We start from the raw sequence: 25,163 nt of genomic DNA, 5'->3' as shown, positions 1-25,163 counted from the left end.
TGCGAGTTCGAGGCCAACCTGGTCTACTTAGCGAGTTTCTGGCCAGGCAGGGCTACATAGCGAGACTGTCTCAAAAACAAAAATAAAACCCCAACAAACTCTGTAATGTCAGTAATTAGGAGATGGAGGCAGGAAGAGCAGGAGTTTAAGGCCATTCTTAGCTACACCGTGAGTTCTCACAACAAAACACAAAAAGTATGGAAATCTTATTTCTGTATCTTTCAGGTTCCGCTATACGCCATCATTTCCCATGCGCCATCGTTTAACCGCTTTGCAAACTACACTACATTTCCCAGCATCCCCTTGGGCATCCTGTCCAGCCCCTATACCCAGATTCCCAGCATTCCCTGGGGGCATGTCCTTCTTTAGGCAATTTTTGTGTCTCGGTTTTTCCAGGTAGGGTTTCTCTGTGTAGTCCTGGCTGTCCCGGGACTTGCTCTAGAGACCAGGCTGGCCTTGAACTCAGAGATTCATCAGCGTCTGCCGCTCAAGTGCTGCGATTAAAGACATGCCTTTTGACGGGTTCCATTCGACCCCTTCCAGCTCCAGATTTCCAAATGTTCCTCAGGATTTAGCGAGTCTAGTGAAAACTTCCGTTTATAGAACCCATTTTCCCGGCACTCCTGGCGGGCCTGCCCGCTCCCTCGTTCTCTAACCTATCTGCGCTAGTTACGCAAGTCTCCTCAATTAGGACTCCATTTCCCAGAGGGCTATGGGCCAGCTCCGTGACGTCAGCGTTCCGTCCGGGGGCCGGTCGAGCCTCGGGGCGGTGCTTGTAGCGCGGCGGTTCCCGGCGGCCCCCGGGGCGGGCGGGTGGCGGCTGTTCGTCGCCCGGCGCTCGCTCGCTCGCTCGTCCGTTCTGCTCGCTTGGTGGGCGGGCGGGCGGCCGGCGCGATGTCGGGCGAGGACTGCCCGGCAGCGGGCCCGGGGGCGACGGCGGCGGCGGCGGCAGCCCGCGAACGGCGGCAGGAGCAGCTGAGGCAGTGGGGGGCGCGGGCGGGGTCTGAACCGGGCCCCGGGGAGCGTCGCGCCCGCACCGTCCGCTTCGAGCGAGCCGCCGAGTTCCTGGCGGCCTGTGCGGGCGGCGATCTGGACGAGGCTCGCCTGATGCTGCGCGCAGCCGACCCTGGCCCCGGCCCGGGTGCTGCGTCCGACCCCGCCGTCCCGCCGCCTGCCCGCGCGGTGCTCGACTCCACCAACGCCGACGGCATCAGCGCCCTGCACCAGGTCAGCGCCCCCGCCCCGTGTCTGCGCCGCCCGGGCATCCTCCCCTCCCCCGATTCTGCCATCTCTTGAGGGCCCCGCCTGCTCCGTGGCCGCCTCTTCTCTGTCATCCGCGCTGTCAGCGCTCTCCTGTGCATCTTTTGCAGGCTGCTTACTTCCGTGCCTACGCCGGCTGGCTTTCTCCTTTCCAGGCTGGTGCTTGCTGCGGTCTTCCAGGCCTGAGGTTTCATCCTCCTGCAGTCTGACTTGACCCTCCTCCTAGGCTAGGCCCAGGTCCTTCAGTGTCACTTCCTTGAGGGTCCGCCTTGTGCCTTACTGTTCCTGTGCAACCTGTGCTGTACGTTGTGGCCTCAGGATGGTCCTTTCCCTAGTAGGCAGTGTACCCCTTTGTTTCCTTGAAGAGGTGCTCCCTCTGTTGGGTCGCCCCGTTCTGTCTTTATCTTTCTCCTACCCTCTACCTCTTAACTCAGTTCTCGATTCGTTCCCTTTGGGGGATCTTGTCACCTCTTAGAGAGGTTTCTCTTGGACTCTCTCTTTCTCTGTCCGCATTATTTGCCTCTCTGGAAACGTCTAAGCATCAAATCTTCCAAGCTCTGAGCTACTTCTCTCTCCTCTTGTTTTGTTTTGTTGTTGCTTTTCCTGAGAACATTCTGCTAAGTAGCCCAGGCCAGCTTCAAACACAGGTCCTCGTGTCTCTGCCCCCTCATTTGTGGGGTTACAGGCACGGCCACTCCACCTACCATCTCTTGGACTTTATTTGGGCAACATCTTCTTTTAAAAACTATGCCCTCTGTCACCTTCTAGAACCTACTCACCAAAACCCTGGGCATCTCAGACACTGGGATTGTTTTTTCCAGTGATCTTTGCCCGAGAGTGAGGACCATCTCGTGTTGCCTGGATTTTTCTGTATTTAGGATGCTTTTATCTCTCCATCATCCACAGTTGGGATCACCAGGGACAAGATGAGTCACTCGAGAGCCTCCATCCCAGTTCTTCCTCCTGGTCAAAGTGTTGGTTCAATGTCAGTCTTCTTCATGGCACCCTTCATCTCCCGGGTTGTCTTGCTAGGATCCCCGTAGTTCAGTTATTGGTGGAAATGGGGTTCTGGGAGGAAAGCCGGGCAGCTCGTGGGGATAGGGAACAAAGGGAGGTAGAGAAACAGCGTCAGAGCCCCGTCTGTCCTGGGCTGGGATGTCGCTTAGGTGGTAGAGTGCTTGCCTAGAATGCAGGAAGCCTCACGCTCCATCCCCCAGTACCACAGAAATCAGGTGCTTGGAAAGTGGAGGCAGGAGGCTTGGGAGGACAATGTCAACTTCAGCACACATTGAGTGTGACCCAGTCACAGAAACAAAGTCAGTACTGACCAATGTCAGTTTGGGTATCCACTTCCTGTCTCTTGTCTCTTGAGTGTCTTTTCTCTGTGTTCCTTAGTTTTCTTACCTGTGGAATGGGACCAGTGGTCACCCTGTCCCCAGAAGGACTCTATGGTGAGAGGTGTCATGTTGAAAACTTCCTTTTGGGGGCCTGCATGAACTTCAGGGGTGCACTGGGAATTTGCTCCCAGGGCTGTCTGGGACATTTTCCTCGACATACAGCGCAGGTACTATTTCCCTGAGGCCCCTCTCAGGGTGTCTGCGACTTTGACCAGTCCAGGAGATCGGCTCAGGCTGATCACCTGATCACCAAAGCCCCTGGCCCTCCTGAGCTTTCCCTTCCGACTCCATCCCTTTCCTCTGGCTCTCCTGGAGGCCCCCAGAGCACCCTCTCTGACAGGAACCAGTAACCTGCCCCCCAGGCAGCCTTCCAGGTGGGCCTCTCCTTCCACCGTGGAGAGACCTTGGTGAACTGACTCTGGGCTCTGCAGGGCCGTGGGAGCCTGGGAAATCAGGTTCAGTGAGAGCAGTGGGCTTACAGGGCCTGCACATAGAGGGGCCTGGGGTTTGGAGTAGTGAGAGTGTGGTGTCACCTCCTGTACTGCCGGGCTGCAGTGAAATTCCTGGAGCTAGTTTCAGTCCCTTGGAAACAGGGACGTTTGGCCACCCTGTCTGGTGATTTCTCCACCTCGGACTTTTTTTTTTTTTATTCTAAACCTTGGGGCATCAGCCTCCTGCTATGGTGTTCCCTAAGCCCCAGCCTCTACCTTTGCAAGGCAGGGACATTTCTCCTGCCCTTGTCCCATAATGGCTAGGAGCTGGGTCTGGAGAAGGTAGGGCTGGGAGTTAAGAGCTCTCCCAAACACCTGGGTCTGAGGGAGGAGGGCCAAGTCCAGATCCCTGGGTCTAAGGAAGTAGGATTGGTTAGAGTTCTGCATCTGAGGGAGGAGGAGGTGGGTCTGGATTCTTGGGTCCCCAGTGCCCAGCCTCAGGCATCTTTCACATGGATGCCCGTACCCAGCCAGGTCCTTGAAAGGGAAAGGCCCATCTGCCTCCTTGCCCCCCCTCCCGTCACCATGACAACAGGGTGGAAATAAACTGAGCCCAGAGTGAAGCCCAGAGTTCATCCCGTTCCCAGGGCACGTGTGCCCCCCCCCATCCCCCCAGCCTAAATTTCCATGACTTCATGCTCTTGGCCCTTGTAGCCTCCATCCCTTGTCTCCAGATGGTTGAGCTTGAAGAAGGGGGTTAATTTTCATGAGGACCCCAGAGTCTGGACCTAGCCCCCTCCCTAGACTCAGTGGTTCCGGTGGCCAGCCAGTGTCCTCAGGGATGGAGACAAACTCTCCTATGGCTCTGGGTGCTGTGCTGGCTAGGGTGAGGCCTTCCTCTCCCCAAGCTTCAGTTTTGAGGGTGAGGAGGTGGGGTGGAGTGTGGAAAAGATGTTCTGAGGAAACCTGTTCACGGTAGGCCCTCAGTGACCCAGGGCTTTGTCTGCTTGGATTCCTGGGCATAGGGAACATAGCCTATTCATTCCTTTTGGGAAATGTGCCCCAGACCCTTGACTCCGTCTCTGGCATGTGCTGCATGTGTGTCTCTTTGGGGTGACATCTTTTCTTCCTGTGCTGTGGATGGAACTCAGGGCTAAGTGAGTATTTTGCCACTACCTAGCTGGGATATGGACTTTATTAAGTGTCTGTGGTCCTGGGTTCCCCCAGGAGATGATTCCTGGGGTGTGTCTGCCCAAGGTGCCCTGGAAGAACATGGCTGGACTCTGGGGCTCCTCCGTCTCACAGAATGTGTTTATAAGTCACGTGCAGGGATGGCACCCCACTTGTTCCATGTTCACTTTTTCAGTCTACCTTCTGGAGCCTGCTCCTCATCTCCATGAGCTCTACACGTGTAGGTGACGCGAGCATGGGGTAATCAGGTGTCTTAGGCAGCTGCTGGCTGGAGGATCCCTGAAAGCCATGCTGTAGGGGGTCAGCACTGCTCTCCATGCCTCTCACTGGCCCTGGGTTCTTGGGTCTGCCTTTGCAGAAATGTCCCCTTGTTGGGCCTCTGGGGAGAGCTGATGAGCCTGTCCCCGTCCTCAGGCCTGCATAGATGAGAACCTGGAGGTGGTGCGTTTCCTGGTGGAGCAGGGTGCTACTGTGAACCAAGCGGACAACGAGGGCTGGACGCCTCTGCATGTGGCTGCCTCCTGTGGGTACTTGGACATTGCCAGGTGAGGTGAGGGTTGGAGAGCAGGGCTTGGGCTACGTGTAAGGTCCAGGCCTGGCAGCTCTGACCTTCTCCGGCCCCCAGGTACCTCCTGAGCCATGGAGCCAACATTGCCGCTGTCAACAGTGATGGAGACCTGCCTTTGGACCTGGCTGAGTCGGATGCCATGGAGGGGCTGCTGAAGGCAGAGATCACCCGCCGAGGTGGGCCTATGGCATTGAGAGCTTTGGACTCTAGCTCTCACTGTGCCTCAGTTTCCTCCCCTGTGAAGTGAGAGTGGTACCTGTCCCCAGGGTTGCCAGGGGTCTAGTTAGACACTGTCGGACACAGAATGAGAGCCCTGACTGCTGAGAGTGGGTCTGCCTCTTCAGCTCGGAGGAACTGAGGGATGGAGGTACTGTGAGCAAGGACTTGTCCAGGAGTAAGGAGCGGGATGGCTAGACCCCGCCATGTGTTAGGAGGGACTGGAGCATGTGGTGGATTCTCTCTGAGCTCCCATCCTGCTCTGGTTTCTTTTGATGGGAACTAGGAGCCCCTTGAATCTCCATGTCTGGCCCTATTCATCTTCCTGGGTGGGGTGTGTGTGTGTTCCTAACAGCAAGTTCTTAACAGGGCTTGAGATCCCTCTCTGCTTGCCTGAAGAGTTAGTGTCCAGGCCAGGGGTGGTGGCACATTCCTATAATCCCAGCCTTAGGAGATGGGGGCAGGAGGGTCATGCTCCCCCACAGGGTAAGTTCAAGACCAGCCTGGGCTGCATGAGACCCTGTCAGCACACAAACCAAACAGTATCCAGAGCCAGTTGGGGTATAGCTGGGTGCTGTCAGCTCTCTAGTGCGGAGCCTGGAAGGAAGGGGATCAGGAAGCAGGCTGGGCTGGGGATGCCATGCAGCATAGCAGTCTTTCCGGGAGCATAAGACGCCGGTATACCCTAGATTCAGTTCCAAACTGGGGAGCATCCACTTAGAAGATGAGAGGGGACAGAGGACAAACAGATCACGGGAGGCATAGTCTTGGCTCCCCGCCCTCACATGTTACCACCCAGGATGGAAAGACATGGGTTCACCATGTTGGTATATTGAATTTCAGGTGGCTGTGAGTCACTTGGGGATGCTTGGTACTAGTGGGCACCAAAAGATGAAGTCAGAAGTCAGGAGCCTCCCTGGGCTATGGGCGAGCAGGGGGTAACAGTGGTTGAGCTGCCTGCCTTCCTTCCTTCCCGTCCCCTTCCCTGATGTAATTTTGGTAAAACTTCAAACTCAGAAAAGCTGCCTGAGTGCTGTGACAGTGCCATAGGTCCTTTCCCGGGCTCCACCACACACTTGGTTAAATTGTGTGTGGGCGTTTGTCCACGCTCCATGCACGTCTGTGTTCACGTGCATGTCTGGTGTCTGTGGAGGCTGGAAGCTGCACTGGGTCCTGGAATTGTAGTTACAGACGGCTGTGAGCTGCCCTGGGTCTTCTAGAAGAACATCCAGCGTTGTTAACCACCGGGGCAGCTCGTCAGCCCAGTTTTTGTCTTTGAGACAGTGCCTTGCTGTAGTCCTGGCTGGTTTGGAACTCACCACGTAGATCAGGCTGGCTTTGAATTTGGAGCAATCCTGCCTGAGCCTCCTGAGTACTTAGATTATATGAAATCTTTTTTTTTATTTTTTAGATTTATTTAGTTTATCATGAGTGCTCATGCACTGTGCGGGGGTGGGGATTGGGGGGGTTGGGGGGGAGGTCAGAGGACAACTTAGGGAAGGCTTCTCCTTCCACCATGTGGGTCCTAGAGATGGAACTCAGGTTGTCAGGCTTGGTGGCAAGCACCTTCACCTGCTGAGCTAGCCCGCCAGCCCTCTGGCCCACAAATGGTTTTTATAATAGTGCAGCTTTTGGGGCTGTAATTACCAAGCCCAGCATTTACCCATTCCAAGTGCAGTTCGTGGGTGTGCAGTGGTCCAGAGTTGTAGAGTCAACACCACATTGATTTCAAAGCATTTTAAAAGTCACCCTCAGAAGAAATCCTATAGTTTTAGCCCCCTTCCTCATCCCTCAGCAGCCTCTGAGACCTTCGGGGATCTGTCTGTTAGGGACATTTCATAAGATGGAATCGCAGTTTAAACAGATGTCCTTTACTTTAGCCGGCTCTCCTCCTCTCCCTACACACAGGCATCAATCAATACCTTTCTTGTTCTTCCCTTTCCAGCCTCCCTTCCATTCCTCAGCCACTTGGAGACTATGTTGCTGATGCTGTAAACTCTGCCCAGATAATGGGGAAGCACCTCCCTCAGCAGGCCCTGCTGGGTTTCCCCCTCCAGCAATGAGGTGGGGCGGCCTGGGGCTCTTACCTCCATGCCCCAGGTCACTTGTTGCTGTGGCCTCAGCTTCTCCCACTCAGGCGCTTCCCTTCCCCTTTTCTGTGCTGATACAGCATTTCTCAGTGTTCAAATGGGGTGTTTTCTTGCCTGATGAATTGTGAGTTCAAGGCCTCCCTGAACTACAGAGCAAGTTCCAAGCCAACTTGGGCAATGTAGTGAGACTGTTCAAAAATTAAAACAACAACAACAACCACCACAACAACCACAACCACAACAACAACAAGCAAGAGATGGAGAGATGGCTTGGCCCCTGAGAGTGCTTTCTGAATCGCCAAAGTTCAGTTCAGAGCACCAGCTCTAGCACCTGGGGGAGCTCATACCTCTTCCAGTACCGGAACACATATGTGCATGTCCCTGCACAGATACACATGCACACATAATTAAAAATAGTACAAATAAATAAATAAACAAAGGAGGGGACTGGATGCTATTCAGTGGTAGAGCACTTGCTGAACATGGGCCCAGGTTCAATCCCAGGCACCACAACACAACAAAACAAGCATCCTGAGATGCAGACCCACTGTACAATTATTTTATTAATTAATTTAGTTAGTTGGCCTAGGCTCCTGTGAAACTTACTGGGTAGTACGGTGTGGTCTTGAGTTTGAGATCTTCCTGACTCAGCCTCTTGTGTGCTGGGACTGTAGTAGTGTGCCTCCATGTCTGGTTCTCTTATTTATGTTTTGTGGTGTTGGGCAGTGAGGAAGCTACCTACAGGTGTATTTACAGTAGCCTAGGGCTTGGGTGTGGCTTAGTCCAGCCTGTAGTCTGGCCTGTGGTACTTGGTGTAGTCTGTGAATTCCATCCTCAGTACCAGGGAGGGGACGAAGTCCATCAAGGGCTGGAGAAGCAAAATGTGGTCTGTACAGATAAAAGGATGTTATTTATCCTTAACAAGGAAGGAAACTGACACCTCCAGTGATATGGATGAAACTTACGGACCTGTGTGAAGTAAACCAGGCACACAAAGACAAGGGCACACTTTCCATTTGTGTGAGATACCAAGAGTAATCAAAATCATAGAGCTGACAGACCATCAACTGTGGTTTCCGGGTACTAACAGCCCTGGGAGTAGAGCTGGGTGTGGTGAGTTTAATGCTACCACATCCTGGTTCGGGAGGCAGAGGCAGGTGAATCTCTGAGTTCGAGGCCAGCCTGGTCTACAGAGCGAGTTCCAGGACAGCCAGGACTACACCGAGAGATTCTGACTACAAACTAAACGAACAAAAGGGGGTAGGGGAGCTGGCTAGATGGCTCAGTGGATAAAGGTGCTTGCTGCCAAGCCTGACAACTGAGTGATTCTTTGGACCCACATGGTGGAACAGAGAATTGACCTCCAAATTGCTCTGTGATTCTCGCCCACATGCACAAACAAATGAATGTAATAAAAATGGGCGAGGACAGAGTTGTTGTTTAATGTGCGCAGGATTTCAGTTCTTTGTATGCTTATATGTGCATGTCTGCATGTACACTTGTGTTTGGAGCCTGTAGGTCAATCTGGAATGTTCATTGGGAGCTGTACACCTTTGTTTTTGAGACAGGGTCTCTCACTAGCTTCCATGATTGGGCTAGTTTGGCTGACCAGTGAACCCAGGGATCCTCCTGTCCCCACCTTCTCAGTGCTGGGATACCAGGTGCACCGTCGTGCCTGGCATTTGCAGAGTGCTGGGGTTGAACTCAGGTTCTCACGCTTGTGTGGTGACCCGTTTACTCACTGAGCCATCTGTCCAAGCCCTAGAGTTCCAGTCGGTGGAGATGGATCCCTAATGCCACCAGCTGCTTTGGCCTGCTGTCGGCTCCGTTCTCTCGCTGCGGTGCTTAGCAAGGCTCGAGCCTGGTTGGAGCACAGTAGCCGCCCCCTCAGTGGCTCTGTGTGGCACATGACCTCATGGCAGTCGTAGAGCCCTTCACTGTGCAGGGGGACTTGTCGCCCTGTGACTGGGCGAGGAGAGTCAGGATGTGGTCACCGAAGGAGGAAGAGTGGGTGCTGCCAGACCCTAGTGGTGCTGTCGTGGCTGCAGGATCAAGGTCCTGCAAAGACTTTAAAGCACAGTCTCTGTGGAGAAGGAGCCCCTGGGGGACAGGGTAGGAGGGAGGCTTAGGACAGAGGAGGACTGCGGCATGCAGGGACAGGCACAGTGGACTGGTAGTTAGAAGCACAAGCTAGGGGAGCAGGACGGCCGTGCCTGGAGGGAGTGCTCGGGCAGGGTGAGCACGGTTGATGGTTGATGCCGCTGCCCTGAGCTCCTGTCTGCTGGCACTTGCGCTCCTCCGGGGTGCTGAGTGCACAGGAATGCAGCTTGCTGTTGACTGTTGGTGAGACTGGAAGGGTGGCGCCTCCACCGGACGGTCGAGGACACCCTGATTTATAAGCAAGTGGTTCCAGCAGGGGTCAGCTGACTTTTCCTGCAAAGGGCTGGACAGTACATATTTCAGGCCTTACAGGGTGTACGGTCTCTGTTATAACGACTTTACCAGCTGCTGTAGAGGGAAATGAGCCAGGGACAGGATGAGAAAAAACAGATGTGGCTGGATGCCATTAAAGCTTTATTTTCAGGCTGGTGAGATGGCTCAGTGGGTGAAGGAACTCACCACCAAGCCTGACCCCCGAGATCAGTCCCTGGGATCCACTCGGTAGAAGGAGAGAACTGACTTCTGCAAGCTGTTCCCTGACTTCCATATGTTTGTGTGAGTGCACATACACATTCGCACAATGCCATAAATGTAATAAAGTTTTCTTACAGCAAATTCAGTATTACACACACACACACCACACCTTCCCTCCCTTCGTTTTCAGGACTGAGAATGTAGCTAAGCCAGGGGAGAATTGTAGAGGGGCTTGCTGCACATACTAAGGTCCTGAGTTCGGTTCCCCAGCAACTATATAGCCAAGCCCACCACCACCTGTAATCCTAGCAGGTGTGGGAGAAGGCACATATAGAGGATCCCTGGGGTTTGCAGGCAGTCAGTCTCGCTGAATCAGTGGGCAACCCACTCTCAGGACATAAGATGGAGGGGCCAGAGGTATAGCTCAGTGGTAAAGAGCACTTGCTGGCCCTCCAGAGGACTCTAGTTCCAGGGGAGCCTGACACCCACTTCTGGCCTTTTTGGGTACCAGCACACATGTATACAGACATACACACAGGCAACACACCCATACACATGAAATAAAAATCCAGATTAACCAGCCTGTGTAAGAAAAACTGAATAGCGCAAGCAGGTCTAGGCTGCGTGGAAAGCACAGGGTGCCCTTGAGCATGCCCAGAATACTGGCTGACCGTTGAAGAAATGCAAGGGGACCTGCCCTCCCCTTCCTGCCCTCCCCTCCCTTCCCTCCACTCCCTTCAAGGAAGCAGGCGTCTGGGGGAAGAGGGCAGACTGACTGCTGCAGATGGACTTCAGCCACCCATTCTTCAACTCTGCCATTGCAAGGGAAGCCCTAGTTGGCCAGGAGACTCAAGGAGCTAGGAGCCGACTGCCCCCAGGTGGCACCAAGCTGCAGCTGGTGTCCAGATGGAGTTGGCCTTGGCTTGGGATGAGAAAGAACATCTTGGGTCTCAGTTAAAGCTTCATGGTGGAAGTGTACAGTATATGTGTTGAGGGGAGCAGTTGGTTACCTTGGTTATGAGGGAGTGTAGTGAGGCTAGAAAGGAGCCCAGTGTGTGTAGAGGGTTGAACTTATGTTTCCAGGCAGGCATAGTGCCACTGGACTAAACCCTGCTCCCTGAGTTTTTGAGACAGGATCTTATTTTGTTAGTCCAGCTGGCCTTGAACTGGTGAGTTCTGCCCCCTTGTGTTGGTTTTGTCTCATGTACGTTGTGAGCCTAGCCTTTAATGGTGGAACCAGCTCTCCAGCCCCGTTGTGTTGGTATTTAAAGCCAGGTGGTACCTGGAGGCCTTTTCCAGGGACGCCCAGTAGAAAGGGTGACCCACAATGTAGTTTGAAACTTCCAAGTCCTAGGGTGGGGATGTGGCCTTAGTCGGTAGAGTGTGTATCCATTAAGCAGGATCCATTTAAACTAGGTGTGGTGGTGCTAGACTGCAGTCCCAGCACTGGGGATGTGGAGGCAGGAAGACCAGAGGCTCATCCTACACACACACACACACACACACACACACACACACACACACACACACACACGCACCAAAAACAAAAACAAAGCCAATATTCAAATCAAGTGCAGTCAAAACAGTAAGGGGAAGTGGGGAGATGGCCCAGTAAAGATGTCAGATGCTCCCAAGTTTCCATCTCTAGTACCTTTGTAAAAAGCTGGTGGCACTGGTGCACATCTGTACTCCCAGTCCCTAAAGTGAGGTGGGACAATTGTCGGGGTGCTCACAGGCCAGATGGCCTAGAGTACACAGCACAGCAGCAGAAGTGAGAGGCCCTGCCTCAGCAAGGTGGGGGACAAGACTTGACTCCTGAGAATTGCCCTCTGACCAACCGCCATGGCATGTGCACTCAAAGTTTAAAACAATTGTCCACGAGTGCCCTTACCATTTTCCTGTATTTTGAAATCCCAAGTACATTTTACACTCAACACATCTCAGTTTCGAGTGCTCGGCAGTTCCCCATAGCTGCCAGTTACTGTATACAGCAGCATAACTGTGGAACTTCGGTAAGTGAAAAGTTTCACAACTGTAAAAGGAGGCAGTAATAACCTTCCCAGGAGAAAGCAGAACATTAACCAAGACCATTTTGCTGTGATCTTGGTGAGTTCATAGTACTGGAAGGAATGAGGATCACAGCGAGGGTTGGAGGGGTAGGGTCTGGCTGCAGCCTCGGCTCAGCTGCCTGGCTTTGTGTTGCCCTCTTGGGATGTTTGAGGCAGGCCCTCAAGCCGTAGTCCTGGCTGACCTTGAACTTGGAACAATCCTCCTGCCTCAACCTCGAGTGCTGAGAGTACAGGTGTGGGGTGTAACTCTTAATCTCAGCTTTCAAGAGGCCGAGATAGGAGGATCACTGTGAGTTTGAGGCCAAGGCAAGCTCACAAAGTGAAACTGTAGCTCATGAAAGGAAGCAGAAACCAACTTAGAGTTTCGTTTCAGGTCAGAACCTAGGTGCAGGATAGAGCTATTTTCTTTTTATGTGTGTGTGCACAAGTGCAGAAAAGTCAGAGAGAGCACAGCTTGTGGGAATTTACTCTCTTTTACCTTGTGAGTTCCCAGGAGTGAAGTCCGCTCATCGGGCTTCGCGCTTTACACTCTGAACTAAGTCACTGGCCCTTTGTTTATTTTATTTTATTTGGGGGTGGGATTGAGACAGGGACTATCTGTTTTCTTTCTTTTTTATTTATTTTTATTTGTGTGTGTGTGTGTGTGTGTGTGTGTGTGTGTGTGTGTGTATGTGTCTATGTGTCTATCATGTGTCTATGGGTGCCCAAAGAGGCCAGAAGAGGGTGTCAGATGCCCTGGAAATGGAGTTATAGTTGTTGGTGAGCTGCCATGTGGGTGCTGGGAATCAAACCCGGCTCCTCTACAAGAGCAGCCAGTGCTCTTAACTGCTGAGCCATCTCAGCAGCCCTCCCACTTTGCTTGGCTTTTGACTTAGGGTCTCTCTGTGTAGCCCTGCTGGCCTCCTGCCTTAGCTTCTTGAGTTTGGGGTCACAGGCGTGTAGCATACCAGTGTAAGCACAACGTGCTAAGGTACCGACTCACTTCTGTTGTGGGACAGCAAGGTGCCAAATAGCTGGGCATGTGGGCATGGATGAAACTTGCCCTAATGACAGAAATAGTTTGTGAAGTAGCTTTTGTTGCTGGTTTTCCAAACAGGGTTTCTCTGTGTAGCCCCGGCTGTCCTGGAACTCACTCTGTCGATCAGGCTGGCCTCGAACTCACAGAGATCCACCTGCCTCTGCCTCTGAGTGCTGCCATTAGAGGCGTGTATCACCACCCCCGTCAGCTTTTGTGTTTTTAATTGTTACTCTTTTCTAAGACAGAATCTGACTCTGTAGTCCGGGTTGGCTTGAAACTCAGTATGGATCTTAGGCTGAGTGCTGGAATTAGAGGCATGAGCCACCACAAATAACTACATGGTGAAGTCTTGTTTGGTTTATCACACTTAGAAGGGAAAAGGAACCAGTATGGCAGTGTGTGAAGGTGCTGGATTGTAGATTATAGTGGGGAGACAGGGAGACTTAGATGGAATCAGGTGCAGGGTTTGCTTGGGATACTTGAGATGTTATATCAAAAATACATAAACGGGATACTGATGCACATGGGTCAAGACCTGTGGTTTCCATTGCTGGCCTGTGTCTTAAAGCCCCTCGGTGGTGCCTGGGTCTGCAGAGAGCATAGTTGGGAATCACTGGGTTAGCCCAGGTCTCCCAAGTCCAAGCAGGGAACTGAATGAGAAAGACCAGTTGAGACTGAAGCTGGGTTTCCTCGGCCATCCTGTGTGCGTCCACCTGTCACCTCTTTCTCCCAGGTGTGGATGTCGAGGCAGCCAAGCGGGCTGAGGAAGAATTGCTGCTTCATGACACAAGGTGCTGGCTGAATGGGGGTGCCATGCCAGAGGCCCGGCACCCCCGGACCGGGGCCTCTGCTCTGCACGTGGCTGCTGCCAAGGGCTACATCGAGGTGATGAGGTGAGCGAGGCCGGAGTGATTGTTTGGTATCTTGAAGCTTCTTGGGGCTTTTGTCCTTTCCTTCCTCTAGGTTACATACCTAAAGCCAAGTATTTTCCTCTCCCTAGCTGTGCTCAAGAAGTTTACAAATGATGTGTGTGTGTGTGCGTGTGTGTGCGTGTGTGTGTGTGTGTGTGTGTGTGTGTGTGTGTGTGTGTGCGCGCACATATGTGTGTGTATGTATGTATGTATGTATGTATGTGTGTGTATATATATATATATATATATATATATATATATATGTAGACAAAACATTCATTCACATAAAAATAAAATCAATCTTTAAAAAATTGTCATTAAGCTAGGCATGGTGGTATATGCCTTTAATTTCTGCACTTGGGAGGCTGAGGCTTGATTGCTGTGAGTTGAAGGCTAGCCCAGGTTATCTAGCAAGAGCTTGTCTATATACATACATTCATAATATGGTATTATACACCTGTAATCACAATCCTTAAGAAGCAGAGGCAGGAGGATTACTGGAATTTCAGGCTAGATTTGTCTACATATTCATAAGGCTAGTGCTTTATAGTGGGATCCTGTCGTAAACAACCAAACCCCCAAATGGAATTAAGGTGAACCTGTCAGTCTTTCTGCTTTTCATGCTGGTAAGGATACAGGCAGTTCTCAGGCAGGATTTAAGACCTTGAACCATCCTAAACTTATAGCCTGTTTGCATAGGTCTGCTCCTGAGGGACAGGCTTCAGCCTCTATAGTTTGAGTATGAGTCCCAGGTCTGACGTTGAGCTCTGAGCCCACCCCTTTTAGTGGACAGGATGCCCTAAGCATCCAAGTGCCCAGGCTAGACCATGAACTCTACCTTGAGGGTGTGGCCTATTGTGACTTGCATCACCTGCCATTGCATCTACACCCCAAGTCAGCAGGAAGCAGAGGCAGAGGGAGCAAATACCTGTTCCTTTTCAGGAGAACATTTCTGAAGTGTGTGCACCACTGAATGCCTGTGTTCATTTACCCAGTTCTCATCACTGACCATTCCTGATTGCACAGAAAACTAGGTTTGTGTGGTGTGTGTTCATGCATGTGTAATGGGCACTTGTATGTGTGTAGAGGCCCGAGGTTGACATGTAGTATCTTCTCTAGTTGCTCTCCACCTTACGTATTGAGGCAGGGTCCCTGGCTGAACCCTGAGCTTACCTTTTTGGCAAGTTTAGCTAGCCATCTCCCTCTAAGATTTTCCTGTCTCTGCCTTTCCCATTGGAATAACAGATGGTCTGCCGTGTCCACTCAGTCTTTATTTTATTTGTTTATTTATTTATTCTCTCATATTACATCCGGACCAGTTTCTCCTCCCTCCACTCCTCCCAGTTCCCCTCCACCCCTCCTCTCCCCAAGATCGACTCCTCTGTTTCCCTTCAGAAAAGAGAAGGTATCTCAGAGATGTCTACAAGTTACAGACAGTGAGGCTTGCACATCCCCATATCAAGGTTGGATGAGGCAACCCAGCAGGAGGAAAGGGGTCCTGAGAACAGGCGCAAGAGTCAGAGACACCCCAGTCCCGCTGTTAGGAGTCCCACAAGAACACCAAGCTGCACATCTGCTACATAGATACAGAGGACCTAGTGGAGACCACACAGGCTCCCTGATTGTTGCTTCGGTCTCTGGGAGACCCTATGAGCCCTGCTTAGTTGATTCTGTGGGCCGTGTTCTCCTGATGTCCTAGACCTCTCTGGCTCCTATAATCCTTCCTCCTCCTCTTCTGGGGGTTCTCTGAGCTGTGGTCTCTGCATCTGTTTCCATCAGTTGCTGGAGGAAGCCTCTCTGATGACACTTGGGCTAGGCACTGGTCTGTGAGGATAGCAGACTACCACTAGGCATCATTTCATTGACTTTTTTTTACCCGCTCCCCAGTAGTATTTGGGTGTACCCTTTGTCTCTGGGCTGTCCAGCCCCTGGCTCCTGGCCATCCAGGCAGTGTCAGGCATGGGCTCCCTCTTGTGTCATGGGCCTCAAGTTGGACCAGTCATTGTTTGGCCTCTCCCACAAGTTCTGTGTCACCATTACCCCAGCACATCATGGAGGCAGGACAGATTGTAGGTCAGAAGACTTGTGGCTGGGTTGATGCCCCAGTCCCACTACCGGAAGCCTTGCCTGGCTATAGAAAACTGCCGGTTCAGGCTGTGTCCTCCATTACTAGGAGGCTTTGCTAGGCTCACCCTCGCAGAGTCCGGGGAGTTTCCCCTGCACTAGGTTTCCGCATCACCTCAGAGTGCCCCATTGCAGTCCTCTCTCTCAGTCTCTCTCCCTCACCCGCTTATCCCCGCCTGACCTCCCTGTCCCATCCCCACCTGTCCGTTCCCCTGCAAAATCCCTCTGTGTCCCTTCCCAGGGAGATCCATGCACCCTCTTGACCCCCCTTGTTACTTAGCACCTCTGTGTCTGTAGATTGTAGCATGATTGTCCTCTACTTAGCAGCTAATGTCCACTTTTAAGTGAGTACATACCGTGTTTGGTTTTCTTGGTCTGGGGGTCTGGGTTACCTCACTCAGGAGGATTTTTTTTTTTCCAGTTTCATCCACTTACCTGCAATTTTCATGATGCCATTTTTTTTTTTTTAATATGCGTTGGTGGTTTGCCTGCATGTGTGTGTCTGTGTGAGGGTGTTAGAACCCCTGGAACAGGAGTTACAGACAATCTTGAGCTGCCATGTGGGTACTAGGAATTGAACCCGGGTCCTCTGGAAGAGCAGAGCCATCTCTCCAGCCCTGATGTCATTTTTTTTTAACAGCTAGCCACTCAGTTTTTGTAGATTCTGGTGATCAGAAGGCCGCCTTTCTTTGTGTGCTTAAACGCTGTGCCGGGAGCCGTCTCCACAGTCCTTGGGGGCAATCGAGTAGAGAGAGAGTGTCGATGCTTGTGGGCAGCCTGTTCTCTGGTCCCAGAACTGAAGCGTGGGGGCATAGGTGCAGGTCGTCAATGGATGCTCACCCTGAGTCCACCGGGAGAGGCTGGGTGTGACTCAGGGATAGAGCACTTGCCCAGCACAGTTCTGGGTTCCAGTCCCAGCCCTGGGAAAGAATTCGCTGATGACAACTTTGTGTTTGTTTATTTGGTCTTTGGGAAACACCCCATGCGGGCCGAGGATGGCCACTGACCCGGTAGTCTTGAGTTCCTACTCTTCCTTCTCCGCCTTCCTCTGGCTCAGCGGTGAGAGTCCTGGTGCTCGCTCCTCTCCTGTCGCTTCTTCTTCCTTTTCCCATCGAGACAAGGTCTTGCTAGGCACTCCTGACTAGCCTGGCCTTGCACTTACAGCTGTCCTCCTGCCTCAGCCTCTGTGTGCTGGGATTGCAGGTGTGAGCCGTCATACTGAATTTAGTAATTTTATGATAGCCCCTTTGTGTGGGTTTGTGTTTACGTTCCTCTTTTACTGAATCTACAGTTAGTTACTATTTCTCACTGTACTAGAAGTCTTTCTGTTAGTCTCCTCGTTGAGGTAGAGGTAAATACTTACTTGATGTCTGTTAGTGCTGTCTCCTGGGCGGGTCTCAAACTTCTCATCCTCTCGGCTGCCCTGGCATTTCAGATGTGTGCCCACCATAGCCACCAAGAGGGCCGTGATGGCCGAGTCACTCTAGTCTGAAGGCTGTCTGCCCGCTGAAGCACCTCTGACTCGGGTGTGTGATGCCGTGGACATTGCCACCCGTCCTCCGGGGAGTGGCTTCTAGACCAGCGCAGGGGTAAAAGTGGTCGCCACACAGGAGCCTGGTGACCGGTGGTGAAGGAGAAAACCAATCCCTATGTCCTCTGATCTTCATGCGTGCTGTGGCACATGTGCTCACATGTGCTCACATTTACACACATCACTCACACATGCACGTACACATACACAACAATAGTAAATAAAACTAAGTGTATAAGAAGAAAACCTTGGCCTCGGGAGAGTATAATAGCGTGCAGTAGGGAGGGGTCCTCTGCAGACTCAGTGGTGTAGAAACTGCTGGGTGACGAAGTGCTGATAGGTTAGGAGGCTGACTGGGTGCCAGGCTTCAGACTCCTAGGATACTGACCAGCTAGTACCTCCTACACCAGAGACAAGCCCAGCATGCCCAGTGGACCAGGGGGGCAGGGGTGGGGAGGGGGCAGGGGAATCTTGGGAAATGTGAGGGAGGGTGGGTCTCTGGGCCAGACAGGACCTAGTGCCTTGCCGTCTGTCAGGCATCTCCGCCTTCCTGTGCTTGTGCCTTCCTCACTGGCCCAGGACCTCACTTCACTTTCTTCAAAGAGGCCTTGGCCCATGCTGAGTTTGGAGAGCGGCCAGCTTGTCACTTTCTGGAAGGTTGTTGGCTAACCTGGGCTGGCTCTGCTCCAGCATTCTGATGTTTGGGATCTTACCATTCTATGGTAGGGCTGTCCTTTCTGTTGGAGGAGGTTGAGCAGCCTCTCCAGCCTCTACCCACTGATGCTACCTGCTTCTACCTGTAAGTTAGGACTCCAGTGATGGTGTCTCCAGTTGTAGAGTGTGTGTGTGTGTGTGTGTGTGTGTGTTGCTTCACATTGTGGAGAACCAGTATTCTAAAACAGCGTGGTTCCAGAATTACACTTCGAGGGTCATATCCTCTCCAGGAGCTGGGGTTAGTGGGGAGTCTTGGCCCACCTCATCACCTCTCACCGCTGCTCTACGTCCTTTAACCTGGGGGATCGAAGAGTGTGAGCCCTGTGGTGTGAGGGGCCTTTTGCAGCTTTGATTTGTAGCTGCTGGTCCAAGGGAGGGCTCAGTTGTGCAGAGAAGCTTGGGGCAAGGCTGGTTGACAGCCAGTCCAGTAATGTTTGGGTATTGCTCAGTAGTACTGTGGCCACAGAACAGAATTTGAAATCAGCCATTGGCCTAGCTTGACACTTGACCCCAGCCTCCCTGGCCCTTAGGCTGCTACTCCAAGCTGGCTACGACACAGAGCTCCGGGATGGAGATGGCTGGACACCCTTGCATGCAGCAGCCCACTGGGGTGTGGAAGACGCCTGCCGTCTCTTGGCTGAGCATGGTGGGGGCATGGATTCGCTGACCCATGCGGTGAGGGCCATGTCAGATGGAGGGGCAGGGTAGGGGGAGAAACCCCTACATCATCATCATCTACCTCCTTCCCCTACTCAGGGGCAGCGTCCCTGTGACCTGGCTGATGAGGAGGTGATGAACCTTTTGGAGGAACTGGCCCAGAAACAGGAGGACGTGAGTCTCGATTCTAGTGTGCCTCTTTGCTTGGCAGCTCTGAGGAGGTAACAGTAACTGGGAGGGCTGGCATTCTGTGTCCCTTGACACCTCAGCCTGGGACCTGCTCTTCCCACGTGGTAGCCCACCTCTGGTGGAGGGCTGTGAACAGGGGCCCCTCTGGGTATCAGGAGGAGGGGAGGCTGTGCCCAGAGTTTCCTGCCTGCTCGTTAGGGAGACAGCTGTGTGTGACACAGGATGAACCTATCTCCCCTGCCCCAAGACTGTCTCTAGTTAGCACTTTTGCTAGGAAAATGGAGAGTGAAGGGATCATGGATGTGGGCCCCAAGCAGATGGCATGGGCTAGAATTTATTATTTAGTGAGGTGGCCTAGGCATTGTGGGGGTTCTTCCAGCCAGGAAGAACCATTGCAAACATTCTCCAGAAATGAGTCCTGCGGCACAGAGATGCAAGGAGAGCACGGGCACGTGACATTCCTGGTGGAATACTGCTGTGACAGGTCAAGAGGTTATGACAACAGACTGTTCAGTCTGAGAGGATGGCCACTGTCATTGAGTCAGAGCTTGCCTATGATCACCATCAAGAGCCACCTGCCTTGGCCTTTGCTGCCGAGAGTAGATGTTGTGAAGGGTAGGAAGGAGGTCTGAGCAGGTCGCTTGCTCCTGGGAAGCAGAAGAATCCCTCTGGGAATGAGACTGGAGGCCAGTGACAGTGGATCAGGCCAAGCCTAGGAGAGCTTGTCAAGCTCCCGGTCCAGTGTGCTGTCGGGATACTGAGTTCCTCGTGGCTGCAGGGCCCTGCATAGAGTGGAGAGGTGGCAGGGGGCTGGCCAGCAGATCCAGGAGGGACTGTGCTCTCTGCCCCTCCCCAGTTCTCCCCTTCCATCCTTGTAGCTTCGGAACCAAAAGGAAGCCTCTCAGAGCCGAGGCCAAGAGCCACAGGTGCCCTCAAACAGCAAGCACAGGAGGTAAGAGGCACCTAGGCTTGGGGTGGTTGGACTCTTCAGCAGGCGTGGACACCCTGCCCTTCCTCTAGGAGCTCCGTGTGTCGTTTGAGCAGCCGTGAGAAGATCTCCCTGCAGGATCTGTCAAAGGAGCGCCGGCCTGATGGGGCAGGGGGTCCCCCTCTTCGGGACGAAGATGAGGGAGAAGAAGCCCCAGCTGGTAGGGATACTAGACTCCTGAGTCTGAGGAAGGAGTGTGGGCCTGGACTTCCGGGGACCCCAAATATCAGAGCCGACTGGCATCTCCTGTGACTTTCCCTTTGTGTTCTGCACACAGATCACCCACCTGTGGAACCAAGAGCCCTCAATGGCGTGTCTTCCCCTGTGTCCTCCAGCCCCAAGAGCCCTGTGGTGAGTCTGACCACCCTGAGCTGATGGGAGGTTTGGGGCGATGGGTGGGATAGGGTAAATACTTCACCCCCAGTCAGGAAGGTGGCCTTTCACCTTGGTTCCTAGGTCCTTGTGGACAAAGAACCATTTTTGGTGGTGCCTGCCCTGGCTGGGGTTTATTGTGGTTCTCCGGGAGTTATACTCTGAGGAGAGAGGTCATTGCTTTGCTCGATAGTGAAGACTTCTTCCTCGCCCAGCTGCCAGAAGACGCTCCCTTCTCCAGGCGCTTTGGTCTCCAGAAGACAGGGAGCTCTGGTGCCCTGGGTCCCTCAGAAAGGAGGGCTGCAGAGGAAGTTCTCGGTCTGCAGCGCTCAGCCTCTTCCTCCCTCCTTGAAAAGACCTCCTCTCGGGTAGGTGGGAAGTGTGGGAGGTCCAGGCTCTTGCCATGGAGCAGAGAGGACCTCCTCTGTTTCTCTCCTGTCCCCACAGGCCAGGGAGCCCCGTCTTGCCAGAATAACTCCTACCCCTGCCCGGAAAGTGCCAGAGCCCTCTTCCCTGTAAGTACCAGGGGCTGGGGCAGTGGGACAGGTCCTGTGCTATCCTGGCATTTGAGATCCTGAGAAAGTCCTTAGGATGCATCAAACGAATGCTTACTCAAACTCTGAGGCCGCTGTAGTCTGCTGGCCTCAGGGCCTTTGTCTTCTGTGGAGTCCCGAGGGCTGGCCTGGCTTTCCCTCACTCGCCCTCTCCTGGGGCCCACCAGGACTGCCTTGCTAATTCAGTCAACGCAGGACCTGCCTCTGCCTTATTCTCTTGATTTTCTCTGATGCTCCGCACTTGCCTTGCTGGCTGCTGTTTGTTTTGTGTGTGTTTTGCCCACAAACAACTCAGCAGCAGCCATGGCTGTTCTCTGTGGTCTCTCCCATGCCCGGCACAGAATGCCGGCTTGAGGGAATGTTTGCTGATGAATGAATCCATGCAGGTGTGAGGCTGCCACGCCTCCTTCTTTGGGTCACTCCGCCCCACCCTCCAGGACGGAGCCTGGATCCCCAGTGAAGCCAAATGTCCTCTCGGCCTCTGCAGCACCCCCGGCTGAGTCCAGGGATCGTAGGAGGTAAAGAGGCTAGAGGAAGGCCTTACCGAGACAGCAGTGTTTGGGGGCCTCATGGGCTCTGGGTAGGCTCCTGGGGTACTGTTTGTCCAGTTGAAATGTTCTCTGCCAGAATGTGCACCCTTCCAAGGTGTCATTCACAGTGTGACAGCACCCTAGGGACATTCTCTTGAGTTCAGGGTTCTCCTCTTAGGTCCTACCAGATGCCTGTGCGAGATGAGGAGTCTGAGTCTCAGCGGAAGGCTCGCTCCCGCCTTATGCGGCAGTCTCGGAGGTCCACACAGGTGTGGAACTGCGCTGGGCTCAGTGCTCTTGGGTCTGAGGGAGGAGGCTGGAGACCCGAACTTGTGTCCTGTCAAAGTCTAGGCCCTTTTCCCTGACCATGTCCTCTCTGCTAGGGTGTGACTTTGACAGACTTGAAGGAAGCTGAGAAGGTGGCAGGGAAGGCCCCTGAGCCAGAGCAGCCTGTCGTGCCCAGCTTGGTAAGTAGGGTCAGGTGAAGTGGGGTGGGTGGAACCTGTCTCCCTGTTTCTGACTGTGCTTCTCCCTGTCAGGACCCTTCTCAGAGACCTGGGGTCCCCGGCGTGGAGAATGCTGAGGGCCCTGCCCAGAGAGGTGAGGCCTGCTTTCTGGGAACTCGTTCCTCAGGGGGCCAAGTCAGGTTCCCTGCACAGTAGACAAGGGCCCCTATAGTGGTGTCTGGGCTGATTCCCGCTGATTCCCTAGCAGAGGCGCCCGAAGGGCAGGGCCAGGGACCACAGGCGGCCAGGGAGCACCGAAAGGTCGGCCATGAGCGGAGGGGGCCAGCAGAGGTAAGGATGTTGTGTGGAGGGGGGCGGGCTGGAGGGAGGGCAGGCCTGGACAGTGGATGGAGACTGAACTCTCTGGCTCTTCTCCAGGGGAAGGAGGCGGGACCAGCAGAAAGGAGCCTGGAGTGCAGGTAGGCTGCGTCATGAGTGGGGGCTGAGGCTCTGCTCTCCAGCAGGGCCTGGTCCCTAAGGCCTGTAGCTTCTGTCCAGCACTGTAGATGGCGGCTCCACTTCCCGCAGGCAGCGTTCGCAGAGAGACCTCAATCCAGAATCCAAGCAGGAACACGAAGAGCCTGATGGAAGCTTCCGGAAGGTGCAGCATCCCATCTCATGCCCCACCCTCCCCTGTTCTGGCTCCTGCTGATGGCCCACATCTGGCCCCTTCCCTGACCCTTCTGAGCCTGCCTGCTTCCTCTGTGTTCCCAGCTGTACATGGAGCTTCGAAGGGAGAATGAGCGGCTTCGTGAGGCCTTGACAGAGACCACCCTGCGGCTGGCGCAGCTCAAGGTGGAGCTGGAGCGGGCCACACAGGTGCAGATGCTGAGACCTAAGAACCAGCTGTGTTGGGGACAGTGAGAGGCAGAGCTCCAGTGGCAAGGGGCCTGGCCCTGGCTGGGAGGTTGGAGGGTTCCTCCCCTGGGGTCAGGCTCTGGCTGGACGAGGAGTAAGAGGTAGCTCCTGACACCCCGTCTTCTCTGTCCTCACCAGCGGCAGGAACGCTTTGCTGAGAGGCCCGCCCTCCTGGAGCTGGAGAGATTTGTGAGTTTGGGCTGCTGGGGTGTGCCCACTGTGTCCCAGCCTTGCCCTTTCTCTGAACCGTCCCCATTCCTCACAGGAGCGGAGGGCCCTGGAGCGCAAGGCTGCAGAGCTGGAGGAGGAGCTCAAGGTAAGTGGGCCTTGTAAGCGGCCGGAGCCCAGCCTGCCTAGCACTACCCAGCTGACTCTACCCTGTTCCCTAGGCCCTGTCCGACCTCCGGGCCGACAACCAGCGGCTCAAGGATGAGAATGCAGCACTGATCCGCGTCATTAGCAAACTATCCAAGTGACTCTGGAGAAGTTCCCGCACCGCATTTATGCAGCTGCTTTTGACACACGCACCCCTTCCCCCGAGTGAACATGAGTGACAGGGCTCCGGGGGAAGTTGTTGAGAAGCCATAACCTCCTCTCCGGACCTCAGAACCGGGAGGAAAGCACAGAGTCCCCAGGAACCAAGGCGGGCCCTTTGAGGCCAGGATGGAGGTGGGAGGCTGAGCCAGGTAGGGAGACGTTGCTGAGAGTGGGCAGGCACCAGAGATGGGACCAAGAAGGAAGCAAGGACCAAGAAACACAGGATCAGTATTCAGGAGCAGAGTGGCTGCCCCGGGGTCCCACCTCACGTGTGATGCTACCCAGCACCCCTCCCCTCCCCAGCAGGGATCCAGGAATGTGCCAAGAGCCCGCTGGCCTGGCCAGGCGGGCCGTATATAGGGTCCATGTGCAATAGGGAGGGTGTCTTCTGTTTTTGCTGCCCCCTTCCCACCCATGTCTGGGGAGGGGGAGAAGGTATTTTTGAGACAAAGCACAGGCACCACAAATAAAGTCGTGACATTGCCACTCAGTGACTTGTCTCCCGCCCGGTGTGGGCCTGTTTCCTGCTTGTGTGCTCAGGCCGTCTGACTTAAACCCCTCTCGCGTTGGGATGGAGTCCAGTGGGTGGTGAGACATGCTCACAGGTGTGGGGAGGGCACCTTGCTAAAGTGAGCAGCTGGAGCAGAGGATCCCAGATGAGGTGAGGAGGGTCAGGGGGAAGCCTGTGGCTCTCTGATAATGGGAGCTCAGATTTACCCTCAGTTCCTCAGAAGTGAGTGCAGTCAGTGGCTGGCACTGAAAATGTGGAGTGGTCCACATAGAAAACGGCAAGTTTAGCTTCTCTAGAAAAGGAGTAGATGATAGCTCAAAGGAAGCAGTCCTTCATGGCCACGGCAATTGGAACAGGAGCCTGTCTTGGGATGGATGGTACCTCCATCCTTACAGTCAGGATTGAGCCCAGACTACCAGCTGGGCTCCGTTCTGCCGACTGGTGTCACAGGAGCCAGCACACCGAGACAGGTGTGGACTTCAGCTGTAGTGCTGTGTAGAAAGGAGGGGAGAGGGCAGAGTGTGTGGTGGGGTCTGGGGTGGACTGTGTGTGTGGTGTGTGGTGTGTGTGTGCTGCATGATACAGCTGATAGTGGTGTGAGTTATATGTGTGGTGTGTGTGTTGTTTAGGGTGAACTGTGTATATGTGGTGTGCATGATATGACTGATGTTGGGTGTGGGTTATGGGGTGTGTGTGTGTGTGTGTGTGTGTGTGTGTGTGTGTGTCATGTTGGGCATATGTGGTAGATGTGTATCTGGTATGTATATATGTGTGTGGTGTTTATGATAGTCAAAAGCAGGCCTCATGTCAAGCTGCACAGACAGGTACTGGAGGGTGGCAGGGTGAGCCATATATCCGAAGGAAGGTAGTGTAGGCCTGGCATGCTATGGTACCAGAAGAAACTTGGGGCTGAAAGGAGGTAGCAGAGGGTAGCACTGAGGTGATGACCTTGTGCAGGATCATGGCTCTGTTGAGAACTTGAGCTCTGAGGTGGGAGGCCTGACCACCAGATTACAGTCTGACTTGGGTTGTAACAGGTTCCTCTGGCTGGATGTGGACTGGAGGACTGTTGGACAAGGTGATCAATAAAGGGTGAAGTCAGGATGAAATACGGGCATAATATGGGCACCTGATGTTCCAGCGAGCCAGCTGGTTCCTGCCTGCATTTCAGCCTGCAGCCTGGGAGCTCACTGAGGGAATCAAAACAGTTTGGGCAACTGCTTGTTCTTTGGTTTCCCTATTAGAAAGGAGGGTGGCAGCAGGGCACTTGCCAGTGTTCCCAGCATTGAGGAAGCTTGAAACGGGAG

The 25,163-nt window shown here is 53.7% G+C and overlaps 1 protein-coding gene across 2 annotated transcripts; it reads left to right on the top strand.

The window, feature by feature from the left end:
- The first annotated feature begins 769 nt into the window (after window positions 1-769).
- Ppp1r12c (protein phosphatase 1 regulatory subunit 12C) lies at window positions 770-23,836 on the top strand. Of its 2 annotated transcripts, none has more exons than XM_036190077.1 (22): window positions 770-1,227; window positions 4,694-4,824; window positions 4,905-5,023; window positions 13,608-13,767; window positions 18,685-18,829; window positions 18,911-18,985; window positions 19,879-19,952; window positions 20,021-20,148; window positions 20,266-20,339; window positions 20,576-20,728; window positions 20,808-20,875; window positions 21,301-21,432; window positions 21,623-21,713; window positions 21,828-21,911; window positions 21,984-22,044; window positions 22,159-22,241; window positions 22,329-22,369; window positions 22,449-22,551; window positions 22,665-22,769; window positions 22,947-22,997; window positions 23,074-23,124; window positions 23,198-23,836. In XM_036190077.1, the coding sequence occupies exons 1-22, from the start codon at window positions 895-897 to the stop codon at window positions 23,282-23,284; spliced, it is 2,349 nt and encodes a 782-aa protein (XP_036045970.1). In that variant the 5' UTR covers window positions 770-894; the 3' UTR covers window positions 23,285-23,836. The 2 variants fall into 2 exon arrangements, with proteins under 2 accessions (XP_036045970.1, XP_036045961.1); XM_036190068.1 differs by having other exon boundaries at window positions 22,156-22,241.
- Window positions 23,837-25,163: the final 1,327 nt, after the last annotated feature.

Source organism: Onychomys torridus, chromosome 1 (assembly GCF_903995425.1).
Source record: "Onychomys torridus chromosome 1, mOncTor1.1, whole genome shotgun sequence".
NCBI lineage: Eukaryota > Metazoa > Chordata > Mammalia > Rodentia > Cricetidae > Onychomys > Onychomys torridus.
Note: the sequence above shows the minus strand (reverse complement) of the source record. Positions and strands in the feature narration are given on the sequence as shown.

Excerpts from the sequence above, each read along its gene's own strand:
- Ppp1r12c (XM_036190068.1), top strand. The coding sequence starts at position 895 with ATGTCGGGCGAGGACTGCCCGGCAGCGGGCCCGGGGGCGACGGCGGCG. Across the intron at positions 20,340-20,575 it reads CCAGCCCCAAGAGCCCTGTG|CTGCCAGAAGACGCTCCCTT; the intron begins GTGAGTCTGACC and ends TTCCTCGCCCAG. Across the intron at positions 22,998-23,073 it reads TCCTGGAGCTGGAGAGATTT|GAGCGGAGGGCCCTGGAGCG; the intron begins GTGAGTTTGGGC and ends CATTCCTCACAG.